We start from the raw sequence: 13528 nt of genomic DNA, 5'->3' as shown, positions 1-13528 counted from the left end.
ATATCACCGTCTATCAAGAGTTATTGATTTGATTCTTATAAGGTATATGCTTATAAGATAAATAAATATGCTCATATTGTGCGTCATACTTTGTTTACTTTGTAAGAACTAATTACCGAAAGGTATATCACCGTCTATCAAGAGTTATTGATTTGATTCTTATAAAGTATATGCTTATAAGAAAAATAAGTAAGCTCATATTGTGTGCCATCCCTTGTTTACTTTGTAAGAACTAATTACCGAAAGGTATTGATTTGATTCTTATAAAGTATATGCTTATAAGAAAATAAAGAAAAAATCAAAACTGTGGAGCTAAAGACACAAGGATATATGACGTAATCCAAAGAAAACCCGCGAAAATCGTCCGTGGTTATACGAGCGTGTAATTTGTAAATTAAATTTAGTGAGTTGGTCCACCGTATCAAGCACTTTCGTTTTCTAATTTTTTTTCCGAGGACACCGCAGAAAGGCTATAGTAATACTTTCGCTAAGCGAAATTAATAACTAGGTCACAGTGTGGATGTAAACCACACTGAAACGACCGCCTTCCATCACGCATCACGCTCGCGAAAGAGCGCGCCCTCATTATCAGACATTATTAACGCCTACATGTCATCTCCAGTACATTTTAGATTATTCATTGAAAACAGATTACAATATAGTCATTTTTCATGTCTCGATTATTCAATTCCGAATAAAGGACATTCAGGCAAAAAAAAAGAGAAACACCTGGGTAATCTAGTTAAAAAACCCGAAAGTAAATGGTAGACAAAGTAATGAGCCAAGACAAAACGAGATTAGTGTATCACTATGAAAGAAACCGCCTCCGGCGGTCGATAAATAGGTATATTTAGGTAACAAAACATATAACAAACCACGATTAATTCATTTCATTCAATGTTGAATCCGAATAATGTCAATCACGTCAGGCTTGGTCTCGGAAAGTTTGAAGATTTTCAACGGCGTCTGCCAAGTAATAATTTATACTTTGGAAAAATAGGCTGGACTAGGTTATTCTTGTGATTCAGGATTAAATTAAAAAGTAAACAGCATCCATTCAAAGAACGATTGAAGAAAAGAACGAATCTCTAACGATATGCTTCTTCATTTTTTTCACAATATTCGACCAAATTTCCTTAGTATTTATTATAAAGTCTGCAGTGTCAAAAAAGATACCAAAAGAATCAGACGAGACAGTCCAAAGAGTAGACCGCTATGTTAAGCCAGAAACGAGGTAACTTTCTTCCTCCAGAAGTGATTAGTTGTGATGAGCAACTTCCACACTACGACAAAGATATGGAACCGAATAACTGGAGAAATCACAGGTTTGACTATACTGGAAAATATTATACGATTATGGCTGGACCACCAAAATGTAAAGCATTGTCATATCATTTACGAAATATTCCGTTCAAAGTATCGGTATTTTGGCGGAAAGACACCTATACGGAGTTTAGATATAGACCTTATCACTGAACGGGTTAATCAGCATACTATCACATATGATCCCTTAACAACACGATGGTTCAACATATATCACCCTATGACTGAACTGGGTGAAAAAATTATAACTGTTTATACTGGTTGGTTAAAGAAAGATTTTCGAGGTTTCTTTAGGAGCGCCGAGACTATCAAAATCAGTGCGATTCAAACTGAAAGCGAAAGAGATAAAATCGACTTATCATTCCCGAGTTACCCTATTTTTGAAACTTTACAAATTCATAAAACTGATCATGGTTCTTTTCTTATATCGATGCACAGCTTGAGTGTGGGACAAGACATTATTTTGGATTTCATTAAATTTGACGAGGAGAAAATGACTCATTACAATAGAATCCGGATAGATGCTATTTACGAACAGTGTTTTCCTCGTCCATTTAGTGGAAATGTAGACGACACCAAAAAGAACATTTTCCTGAACTTTAAAACGGAACAAATTTTTGTACTTGAGGGGATTTCACCGAGTTTTAGATTTCCACGGACAGAATTTCTATATTGTTTTGACTTCTCAGGAGAGTTTGTATCAAAACATCAAATCGAAGACAAAAATAGTGAAAAATCGTATCAATATTTTACACATCTTCAAGGCTCAATTTTTCTTGCAGTGTCGACAAATGATGAAGCTCGATTGCTAGAATTCACTCAAGAGGGCCTTCAACTCGTTAATCACTACCCGATAGAAGGTATACCAAACAACAATGAAGAATTCCAGGTCATTTCTAATTTTGTGAAGAAGTTTCTTTATGTGTATTCATCAGGGGATATGTACGAGGTAGTATCCGGGAAAAAGGTGATTGAACGCATAAATTTAACTTCACGTATAATTTGTTTTAACTGGACAATGAATGAATTGATGACCGTTTCCAATAAGTGGCAGTTTGATAACACTTACGTAACAACATTGAACTTCAAGAAGCTGAAAGGTCAACATAACATCAGCCTGAAGAACCAAGCGAGAATGGTTTGTTTGAAATCTTTCCATGAGCAACATTTAAGAGAAAAGCTACCAAGATGCCTCATAAAGTATATTGGTATTAATACTTATGCCTAAATTATTAAACTAGTTCAACGGCCAACATGTAAAATGCATTTTTAATTTTATTTTAAAGGTTTTGTTTTTAAATAAGAGTGATATCGTTTGCTTACTCATCATTTTAATTTTTAAGTTTTCTCACATTGGTCAGAAAGAAGGAAGAGGAACAGAAAAATAATTTTTGTATATTATTTTGTATAACTGCTTTTGATGGCGACAGGAGAAAACATTGTAACTTTGTATGTCAGAACTATGTGTCGGTGTCAAAGGATTTGCTGGCCTTGGTCCCTAGATCTCAACCTTCTTTAAAAAAGGCGGCAGAACTATCGAAAATACAAATTTATTTTTTATGTCAAATATATCGTTTAAACCGTAATTTATTGAATGTTTAGGATATAATAAGCATATTAGACTCAGGGAACTTTTTTCTAAAGCCTTCGTTAGATTACAATAGCTATCTATAAGAACAAAGGAAATTTTCGGTTTTTGCTCACCTTGGGCATGATAGTGACGTCATCAAAAAACATTTTGTCAAAAGAATTGGATTGGCCCGATAATTACAAAAGAGAAAAACACCAAAAACAATGAAATTGAGAAGAATACACAGTCATCAGATCCTACGGGTGGGAAAACCCCATTTCCAGCGCTGGAAATTTTAAAAATTATTTCTTCCGCGTAATTTTTCTCAAGCTGCAAAGTGGAATTTCCCCCATTGGAATTTCCCTGCAATAAAATTCGGGTACAAATTTGAATCTTTAGGATTTCCGATTTCACACCCTGGACTTTATCTAAAATATTTTGATACATCGATACATCGGTATTACTAATATCGCACTGCGGAAACCCCTTTAGAGTCTTTTTGATATATCTTAGGTGTGAATTTCAAATAAACACTTAGCAACTATATAGTCGACGAAAACTTACACTACAAAACTAAAAACGCAGAAGGTCAAGACAGACAAAGGAAAAAATCATTAGTTCCCACGGGTGGGAAAGTCGAATTAATAGGGTGTGAAAGTCAAATTAATAGGGTGGGAAAGTCAAATTAATAGGGTGGGAAAGTACAATATATAGGGTGGGAAAGTACAATTAAATACCCATACTTGTACTACGCATGCGTAAAAAAAAACACAAGTGAAAATTGGGTCAAAACTGTTCAGATTGTATGCAAATCATTAACATTATAAGAGTGTATTCGATCAGTGTGTAACACAAAGCTAAAGGTGAGGCGTCCCGCAAGGGCGGCCTCGTTCGTTCGCAATGGACTTGCGTCGCAAGGGCTCAGTGGAATCGTCATCCGCCATGCGGCCGTTCAATCGGTATCAGGTCGTTGTTCCGCTGTTGTGACAAAGTGCCGGGATTCTCAAAGTAGCGCAAGTACATGACAGAACGAATGGGATCTATCGAGCCAATGCTCACGAATGATCGAATACATTTAACAATTTATCAAATAATTGGCAATAGCTGGGTGTGAAGTTCAAATTTAGGCGTGTGCTTTTCATTTTCACTATTCTCAGCACAATGTCGAGAGCAACCACCTCTTGCATGTTAATTTAGTTTTAAACCGCTGGAATTTGTTTTTTCAACGTGGGATTTTATAGAGTGGTATTTGACACTTCCCACCAGAGTAAAACATTGCAGGGTCCCACGCGTGGGAAACATGTACTTTCCCACCCTTTTAATTTGACTTTCCCCCGTGGGAACTGATGACTTTTTCCTGTGATATTGTTTAAGATAAATTTGTGGAGCTGATGAACAATCTGCATCCTTTCACTAAAGATATATTTCATTAAACTTCCTTGATAACTTCTCTTCGAATTTTCTTAACATAGACAGATGCTTATTGCCTAACGACGGGGATAAATGTTCAAAACTCGATTTCACTAACCTGAACTTCGGCGTCCATGCCATTAGCTTTGTCTATATAAACCCTTTCAGTGCGGTTGTAAGGGATCTCGTAGCGTAATGTAGCCTTGTTGATGGTAAAATAATACCAGTCGTAGCCTGTACGTGGGTAGTGGCCGTAGTAATACGTAGCTCTCTTTACATTGTCCTTCATAGCTAAATATTGATAAAAAAGAGGGATGTATTATATTAATTATATGTATTTTGTAATATACTGTAATATTTTGTAATTTTGTAATATAATAATAATAATTTTGTAATATTGTAATTTATTTTGTAATTTACGATAATAATCGTGATAGTTGTGACAATCTTTCATTTTACTTTTCTTTTTGAGTATAATCAGTAATTACACGGTTTTTTATAAGATACTTTATGTCCATGAAGAAATTGACCAAAAAATCAAGAATATGCTAAAGGGCTACATACACTAAACAATATATTGTCAGGCAATATATTGATGATATATTGCTGAGTGCCGGCAATATATTGAAAAGGCTTCCGCAATTATATTGACAGCTTGATTTGCAATTTTCCAACACTATAGGGGGATTGTTTACAGAAAGAAAATACTTTTTTATAAGAGAGCACCTGTTATTTACTTCGTACATTACAGTCCGAAAACGATATTGTCAAATATTGTTCGTCAATATATTGTGTAGTCTAAGTAGCCCTTAAGAATATCACAATTATAGAAATTGGCAATAGAACCGTAATGATGTCATTGGTAGAGCATTTTTAAACAAAAATTCCATTTTATGTTTCAGGTGTGTATTACAAATTTAAGTATTACTGTAAGAATATTCTATCCCGAAAAAGTTAAAGAATATCGTATGATTTAATGGAGAAAAACTATTCTGATTTTTTATTTTTAAAAAACGTGCATTTTACCTCTTGAGTTTTGTTTGACTTAAACCAAAATACACGGCAAAGGTAGGTCAGACCAGAATACACATATTTTTAATCCTTAAAATTAAGCACGAAGAGACTAGGTTCGAGTTTACCAGGAAGAAATGACGTCAAAATGTCTGAATTTGTTGCATTGGCATTCTCATAGACAAAGAATTTTGACGTCATTTCCTTGTAAATTCACTACCAGTCCTTCAAAAACCAACCGCGCAGTAAAGGGTATATAAAGGTCAGTGGTTAGATATTATTGTAAACTAAAAATTTAATATTATAAGTGCGATAAATAGATAGTTACTTACAATTAATTGTTGGTGGATAAGTGCTTGGTTATGTGCATCAGTAAAGTGTTTGAGAGTGCATTTCAATTATGCGAGTTCTTTGATATTAGTACAAATTAACGTGCGTGTCAGTGAAGTATGTGCAGCCGTTATCATGTGTGCTTATTAGTTTCTCTGTTCAGTTAACCATATTTGAATTTAAGCTTTTGAAATTTACTGGTACATTTCAATGAAAAGACATCACGAGCAAATGCTCTAATAACCGGCCCGACCAGAAGGATTGATACAGATCTAGCGTGTACTACTACCCGATTGACAGTAAGAAATGCCAAATGAAAGAGATCTTTGTTTCTTGTGCTAAGCTGAGTGGTTAAAGATATAAATTCACTGAAAAGCCGAGTTTCAACTTGCGCAAATTTATACTCAAAAGCTAATCCTTACCAAGAATTCTTAGTTGGAGAGAAAAAAAGATCAAGATATCTCAGTATGCAGTAATTTTGTAACAGTGACTTTTTTGAAGGGAAGTAAAAATGGGAGAATATTTGTTACTGGAGTTCGTAAATCAAGCTGATTTGACCCCTTCTTGGTTTAATTTACGTACGGGTCGTATACGAAGTACGGTATACGTAAGGGGTGGTATTTAACATTTCCACCACCATGATATGTTTCCTAGTTATTCCAGGTTATTTAGGGTTGGTAAACCAATAGGGAAGGCATATTTTGACTTCTAAGTTTCAAAGATTTGGCAGTTCATCTCCAAAAGTAAGAAAGTGTTCACTTTCGGCACTGCTCAAAATCACCTCAAACCTCCTCACTTTACTGTTATCCAATCATTAGTATTTTAAATGAAGCGTTTGGCTAAAATCAATGCTAATTCAGACAGTGTTTGGCCTTTCTTGCACTGTTTAAAGCATGGAAGAACTTTAAGAAATGATCAACTATAAGCAAATAGATAAAACAGTAGTAAAAACACGTACCAAGTTTGACATCAGATGGTGTTGTTTTGGTAATGACAAATTCAGAAGCAATCTCTGGAACTTTCAATATAGGTTGTGATACTAAGAAAGAATGAAAAAGTTTGGAAGCAATCATCAATATCCTTTTTCCAAAAAGATTGAGCACTTTAGAGCAAATTTCTGTCAGTTTTTTTCTTTCTAAAATGTTGTATTTCTAAAATCCGATCGCAAAACAAAGCCGAGGAGAAAAAACGGGGAGATTTAGGCCAAAACATGTCAAAGAACAGAGGTCTTCCGAGAATCCGGTATTGAACGGTATTTGACAGAAAGATGCCTGGTAGTCGAGTATTGAAAAGCTGAATTTCCAGTATTCCGGTACTTATCGACCGTTTTTGACCGGTATCAAGAAATTTTTGGCCGGTACCCCAGTATTCTATAATGAAAATTACTGGTTTCCGGTATCTTGTACCCTCGGAAGGCCCCCACTAGACATGCATGGACTATGCTTGGTAGCTAGACTACTTACACTTAGTAAGTTGGACTTTTATGTTGAATTCTTGTTGCGCGCAATTATAATCAATATCTTTTCCACCGCATATACCACATTTATCGTACTGCTTATCTGACCCAATCAGTCCATCACATCCTAAACGCTGAAAGATTAAGATTGAAAAATACTTAAAGGATTACTTATAGATAGCCTAGTTAACTAAGCCCGTATTCACAAGGCTAGAACACACGGCTAATGGCAATATAGCGCTTTCGAGGCTTTAAAGATTTTTTATATTTACGGATTTTAAGTTTGCCTTAGTTATTCAGTGACAACTTACCATCAGATTTATCCTAGTGACTGAATCAAACTAGCTTAGATTTCTAGGTTAACTTATAGATAGGGTGAGAGAATCAAAATAGAGCGATTGTTAAAAAAAATTCATATTAGGAGCTGTTGATATTGAGGTGGACTTGTCCGGTTAGGTTTGATGTATATCTTGTAACGTCAATAGTGAAATACAATAGTTTCAAAATTAGGATATTTCAAAGTTTTGATGTGCTCCTTAAACGTACCAAATTTCAAGTTAATTACATTACTCATTACCCAGTATATCTTGAAGACGTTACAATGCAATAGTTTTAAAACTAAGATGTTTCAAAATATTGGTGTGCTAAATTGAGCTATAGACCTTGGAGGCAGTTTCTCAATGCCGGCCAAGCAAAATCTTTGATCAGAGTTTTTTGAAAATGTAAGGGTAAAAGCCCTAATCAGGCCGTTTTTCACGCCCTTTTAGCGTCCGGTTATCAGACGCTTCCTCTCCTGAAAGTACTGAAATTTTGGTAAAAACAGCCTTTTTAGTGGAAAACACACAAGAAAAAGTGACCTTTTTGGCCACCAACGGACGCTACCCTAATATGGCCTGCTAATGGTAGCACTACTCAATAGCGGTGTAAATGTAAGGAGAACGGTGGACCATGGAGAACGCTAGGTGTACTTTTCGTCGAATATCTTTGATACCACTTTAAAAAAACACCGATCAAAAATGGCGGATATAGCTTTGTCTAGGAATTGTAAAGGTCAGTGACCAAATTTCAAGTTTCTAGGATTACCCACTATGGAATTATTGAGCTTGAGTGATTTGACTTTAAAGCCCGAAGAGTCCAGAACGCGCCATAATCACGACGACGGATTGTACATAGCGGTTCCTTTGTTTTTGAGGACTGTATTTTTTTTAATCTAGCGATATATTTTAGTTTTGTGTGAAAACCACGCGCGGGCGTTCTGGACGGGAAATAAGTGGTTTCATGTCACATCCAGGAGTCTCGAGTCTAGTCCTTCGGGCTTAGAAGTCAATGGGTATACCACCACGTCACTAAACATCGTTAAGTTCGAGGTTTTAGTACCGACCCCCTTCCCATTGATTGTATATGAGTGTATTTTTCTTTGAGAGTTCGGTATAAAATACAATTTCGAATCTCACCTGACATTTTCCGTCGACGCAGATATTACTTGACGTTGAACTACACTTCAACCCGTCACTGACGTCTTTGCCGATTTGTAAGTAATTCTTTTGAGGATGTCGGCAGTATAGTCTGCAAGGTGATGTGTCATCCAGTGTAGGTTCTATGGGCAAAAGACTCAATTAATATACATAGAACAAAGTAGTACTTCGATTTGCGATAAAAATGTCAAGATCCGTGTCTCTTCTCCCTTAATATAATTGATATATGGAATCTATCTGCTAATCTAATCTGCTAACTCTTCCTGAAACAATCCTCCATAGTTGATAATATAACCAGTTTCCAGGACAGTAGTCTATCAGTATTCCAACACCTTAAGTTTGAAATAAAATTCCGGTTTTGATGAATACATAAAGAATAGAATAATAATAACAGAGATTCAACGTTATCAAGTTACCTGCTCGCCTATCCAGACATTGTCCGGGAGTGATTTCAATGTCATCAATGGCAAAATCAGATAAATAACTGCTGCCTCGTGTAGCTTCAATTCCAATCTGAAATTTGAAGAGTCAACATGTCAACTTGATATTTGATTGGTTTTTGAAGCAATCTTATTTTCTAATATAAAAAGAAATCTTCTCCATGTAAACTGTAAATATTTCTGGAATATTGACAATCGAGTTGACAAAGATTTATATGCCCGAAGGGCTAGATGTCGTGCTTTAAGCCATCGCGCGCTAAAAAAAAGTGAATATCTCAAGAAATAAAGTTGCAATTGTTTTCGAAAAGCCGCGAAGCTTCTGATTGTACATGCGCTTAAATTCTATTGTAATATCACATGACCTAGGTAGGATTTCCTACCGAGATACGGCACTTTCCAGCCAAAGCACGACATCTAGCCCTACGGGCTTTTTAAATCTGTGAATATTGCCAACATCTTTTCAATATGATTGCCGGCAGGTTGGAATACATTGTCAATATATTGTCTAACAAATAATGTGTAGTGTATGTAGCCCTTTTCAATTGATGTATCAATAAAACAACCACCCGAAGATGAGAAATGAATCTCTCGAAACGTGGACGCCGTAAATCTCGTGATCCAAAGCCGAGATGAATTTTTGCATTAAATATCAGGACAAGTTGGAGTCTTATTTAACTTGGTTGGTCTTTAATATTGCTTCAAATAGCAAATTGGTGAAGTATCTCATACAAACTCCAGCTCAGCCCTAAAAATTACCTTGTATTCCTTATGGTAAAAGACATCAAACTGGATCTTGTACCAATATTTACCAGCACTACTCGAGCGCTTCCATAACACACTTATGATTGTATTGTTAACGTCTAATTGCAAGATTTTCAACGTACCTGAAAAACAACACACGAAAATTTTTTTCCTTTTATTCCTGACAGAAAATAGCGTTAACCCGTTTCTCGAAAATCAAATCCTGAATTCTAGAGATGATAATAATTGGGATCTTATTTTCGCAAACGGCGGTACAGAGATTTAAATCACGATATTTTCCTAAAAGAATATGAATTCGCTGTCAGCTAGACTAAGATTTTCAGAAAAAAAACACAATTTGCTTCACAGTAAGTTTCATACAATCATCATAAGCTTCATTATAAATTGATGACGTAAAAATCGCTTACCAATCCTTTTGCCGAGCATGTGAAAATACAGCCGGACGCAAGTAGCCGGTGTCAAAATAGTTGGGCTAACCAGCATCGCATTGTCACCTTTCAATCGTGGATATGAAGATTCGAAATACATATATTTTCCTGTCTTGTTGCCAAAGGTGTGGTCAACGGAGGGCCCAGTTTCAGGGGTCTGTGTCGCACCTTGGTGGAGCTGCCATTTTGTGGTAGTGTTTGGTGCGTGTGTCCAAGAACCAAAGCCATTTTCAAAATTCAAATCGAATGATAAATTTCTTACTGGAGAAAAAATTAACAAAAATTAGATTATGCATCAGTGAAGCAAAAATCTATCGGTCCGGTGTCGAAAGAAGGTCGTGTGTTATATTATCAAACAAGCTCACTCGCGACTAAGTCTACCAATAATAGGTCTATATCGTTCCTAAAGATCTCCGGCATAAAGTTTTGTCATACCTCAAAGAAGAAATTAAAGCGATAGACAGGTTTCCAGTGTCTTCATTCCTATCAGTAATGCATATTTTTTCCTGAAACAGTCCATTAATTTATGCTCGTTTATTTTTACTTATATCTCTGATTGATATCAGAAGGTTTGAACCACTTCCAGCCAGCCATTACCGAACACTACAGCCTCTTTCTTCTGAAAAACATTTATGCTCGCTTATTTTACTTACATCTTCGACTGATATCAGAAGGTCTGAACCACTTCCAACCAGTACCAAATGCATAACATGAATCGTCTCGTTGGTCCTCGAATGTTTTATGGATATGACAGGGCTGTGAAGAATGGAAAAAATAATACAGTTGATGCTTTCTAATTCGACGTTCTACTATTCGATGCGCTCCATTATTCGATAATATTGAGAGTTACCGTCAACAAGAAACTCTCGTGAAGACTAAAATTACAGCCTTTTTCCAACAATCAGGTTTAAGGTTTCACGACAGTTCTCGTAGCAAGCCAAACTACTTTATACTTTTAATCTGCTTTCAACCCTTCGACATTAAAAGGTTAGCATAGGCTTCACGAATCCTTGAATATTTTACATTTTTTATATAAAAGGGATGCAGATGAAGCCTTTAGCTAGCAAGGTAGCTACTGAACATTGGAAAAACATTTTCTTAGTTATAAGCCTAATTCATTCTGAAATATGATAAGTTGACATCAACATTATATGGTTTTGGATTGCAAGTGTCTATATCAAATAAACTCAAATAAAAGTTCATACTTACTGTATAGTCTTGGCACATTTTCCATTCCGTTTTACTCCCATTGCATGGTTTACCACCAAATATTGGTCTAGAGAAGTAGCAAAGAAAGAGCAAAGTAGACAACGACATCGCCTTTGGTTCAATCCCGCAACCGTAGCCGTAGAATATCTCCGATACATAATCTCTCTAAAATCATAGTCATCTTCCGTCTTAATGATCATAAGACGTAGGATAATATTTCGAACACTCCGTCGCCTTATGGTTAGATACACGTTTTTTTTTTTTATTAGAACACCTAAAATTTGGCTGAGCCTGGATGTGCTTATTTTTTTTAGCAATTTTCAGCCTAAAATTTTCTTAAATGCGTTCTTAATTTTTCAGACTACTCTTAATCGACAATATGATACAAAATAAAGAGCACTTAAATTTGGCAAAATTTGGACAATATTCGACTCTCGACTTTTGAAGATCCACCCCTAAATTCGGTTAAAACTGCTTAAAAAGAGGGAAAAATTGTAGTTTCTCGTCATTTTTTTCCAAACTGAGGCTGGGCATGTTCTTAAGATGTTCTTAATTTTTCGACGAATTTCAGCCTATATGTTCTTATAAACTAGGTTCTAATAAAAAAAAAAACGTGTATTTTATTCGTCACGAACTATTTCAAGTGCAACGTTTTTAAGCGATTCATCCCACCTCCAAACAAGCCAACTTTTGTTAAGAGTTATAAACAGTAGCGTAAAGAAGAGGAGCGCAAAATTTGTGTAGGAGAAAAGATTTTTATGATACGGTAATTATCTTTTCATAATTATAAAAAGATAATTGCCGTTGAAATAAATATCTGTTCTCCTACATAGATTTTGCATTCGGCTTGTCTAATAATCAATAACTGAACATTACCAGCGATTCTACCGCTTTGAAATCTTTGAGCTGTGAAACATGACACGAGACGCTAGGCAATTCGATCTGCCTAGCCAGGGTGCAGTATGCAGTGCTGACGAGTCCTAATAAGGACGGAATGCATATGCTGCTCTGCCACCCAAATCTCCTGAAAGAAGATAGTTGGACAGGGATTCTTTGAATTTCTTCACATATATATAATAATGAACGAAAAACATACCTTGGACTGTCACATTTTCGATATCTTTTGGATACCCCAGGGCCACATCTTGTTGTGCAACTCGACCACGCACTCCATTTGCTGAAGCCACCATCGACGGGCGTGGGCGTTAGACGCCCGAAAGGAATACATTTGCCTTTAACACACCACTGGAAAATGGAAAGTGGTGATAAAATAAAATTAGTTAGAAGATGAAATACGAGAATAGTACCAAGAACAACTGTTACATACTTTTATTATAAGATGGTGTTTTTTCCATTTCATCATGAATTTTCTTAATTGTTTTTAGGGGGGATTATCCTAAAATATTCTTAGAGTAATCTTAGGTTAGGATCCGAATTCAACCTAAATTTATAAACATACAATACCTGGAATAAAAAAACATTTTTGAGCTTAATGAGCTTATGTGGGGATAATTTGCTATTAACAGTTGAAAATGCTCTAAAAACAGTGTCAAAGTGACGTTTTTAAACATTTGGCGTTCATTTTCTTGAGCTACGTGTAAGGTGAGAAGACAAAACGAGTCTTATTTTACGGCGTTAAAGGCCTAAACGAATTTGTACATCACTGGAAGATCGAAACAAAAGTGAAATGCAAAATGCAAATTTATTTTAACTTTTCGAATCGAGATTTCTACCTCATAATACATCAAATATGTGGCTGTATTTTAACTCCCGGCTTTCATTTGCATTTTTTTGGGTGTAGCCCCCCCCCCCTCAAAAAAGACTTTCCAAACGGAGGTGATACCAATGATACCATAAAATTATGAATTATCAGTTCCACCTCCCCCCCCCCATTCTACTTAAGAAGAGGGTGTACCCTTACACGCTATGAGGGTTTATAGTTTATTTAATTATCTCAAATCTAATTTATTTCAAGTTTTATTTCTTTATTTTCTGATGAACTTCCCACTTATAATAATAGGCCAAAACTAATGTAACATGATAAACTTGAAAAAGACAAACGAATAAAAGTCGCACCATAACATGTTTATAGTAAAGAAATAGGAAAAGTAGGA

The 13528-nt window shown here is 35.6% G+C and overlaps 1 protein-coding gene across 2 annotated transcripts in view; it reads right to left on the bottom strand.

Moving 5' to 3' along the window:
- Positions 1-13528, bottom strand: part of LOC136804131 (A disintegrin and metalloproteinase with thrombospondin motifs 2-like) — a 54038-nt gene that overhangs the window by 19315 nt on the left and 21195 nt on the right. Inside the window, exons 16-25 of one of the 2 annotated variants that reach the window (XM_067060868.1) lie at positions 12511-12659; positions 11415-11481; positions 10859-10961; positions 10185-10466; positions 9772-9899; positions 8992-9088; positions 8555-8697; positions 7108-7234; positions 6603-6683; positions 4422-4594 (exon numbers count right to left, since the gene is read on the bottom strand). In XM_067060868.1, coding sequence (XP_066916969.1) covers positions 4422-4594; positions 6603-6683; positions 7108-7234; positions 8555-8697; positions 8992-9088; positions 9772-9899; positions 10185-10466; positions 10859-10961; positions 11415-11481; positions 12511-12659 — 1350 coding nt within the window. The remainder of the gene's footprint in view (positions 1-4421; positions 4595-6602; positions 6684-7107; positions 7235-8554; positions 8698-8991; positions 9089-9771; positions 9900-10184; positions 10467-10858; positions 10962-11414; positions 11482-12510; positions 12660-13528) is intronic. The other variant, XM_067060869.1, reaches the window with a different exon arrangement.

Source organism: Clytia hemisphaerica, unplaced genomic scaffold (genome assembly GCF_902728285.1).
Source record: "Clytia hemisphaerica strain Z4C2 unplaced genomic scaffold, Clytia hemisphaerica genome assembly, whole genome shotgun sequence".
NCBI classification, from domain to species: Eukaryota; Metazoa; Cnidaria; class Hydrozoa; order Leptothecata; family Clytiidae; genus Clytia; species Clytia hemisphaerica.
The sequence above is the reverse complement of the archived record's forward strand: the minus strand, read 5'-3'. Positions and strand labels throughout refer to the sequence as shown.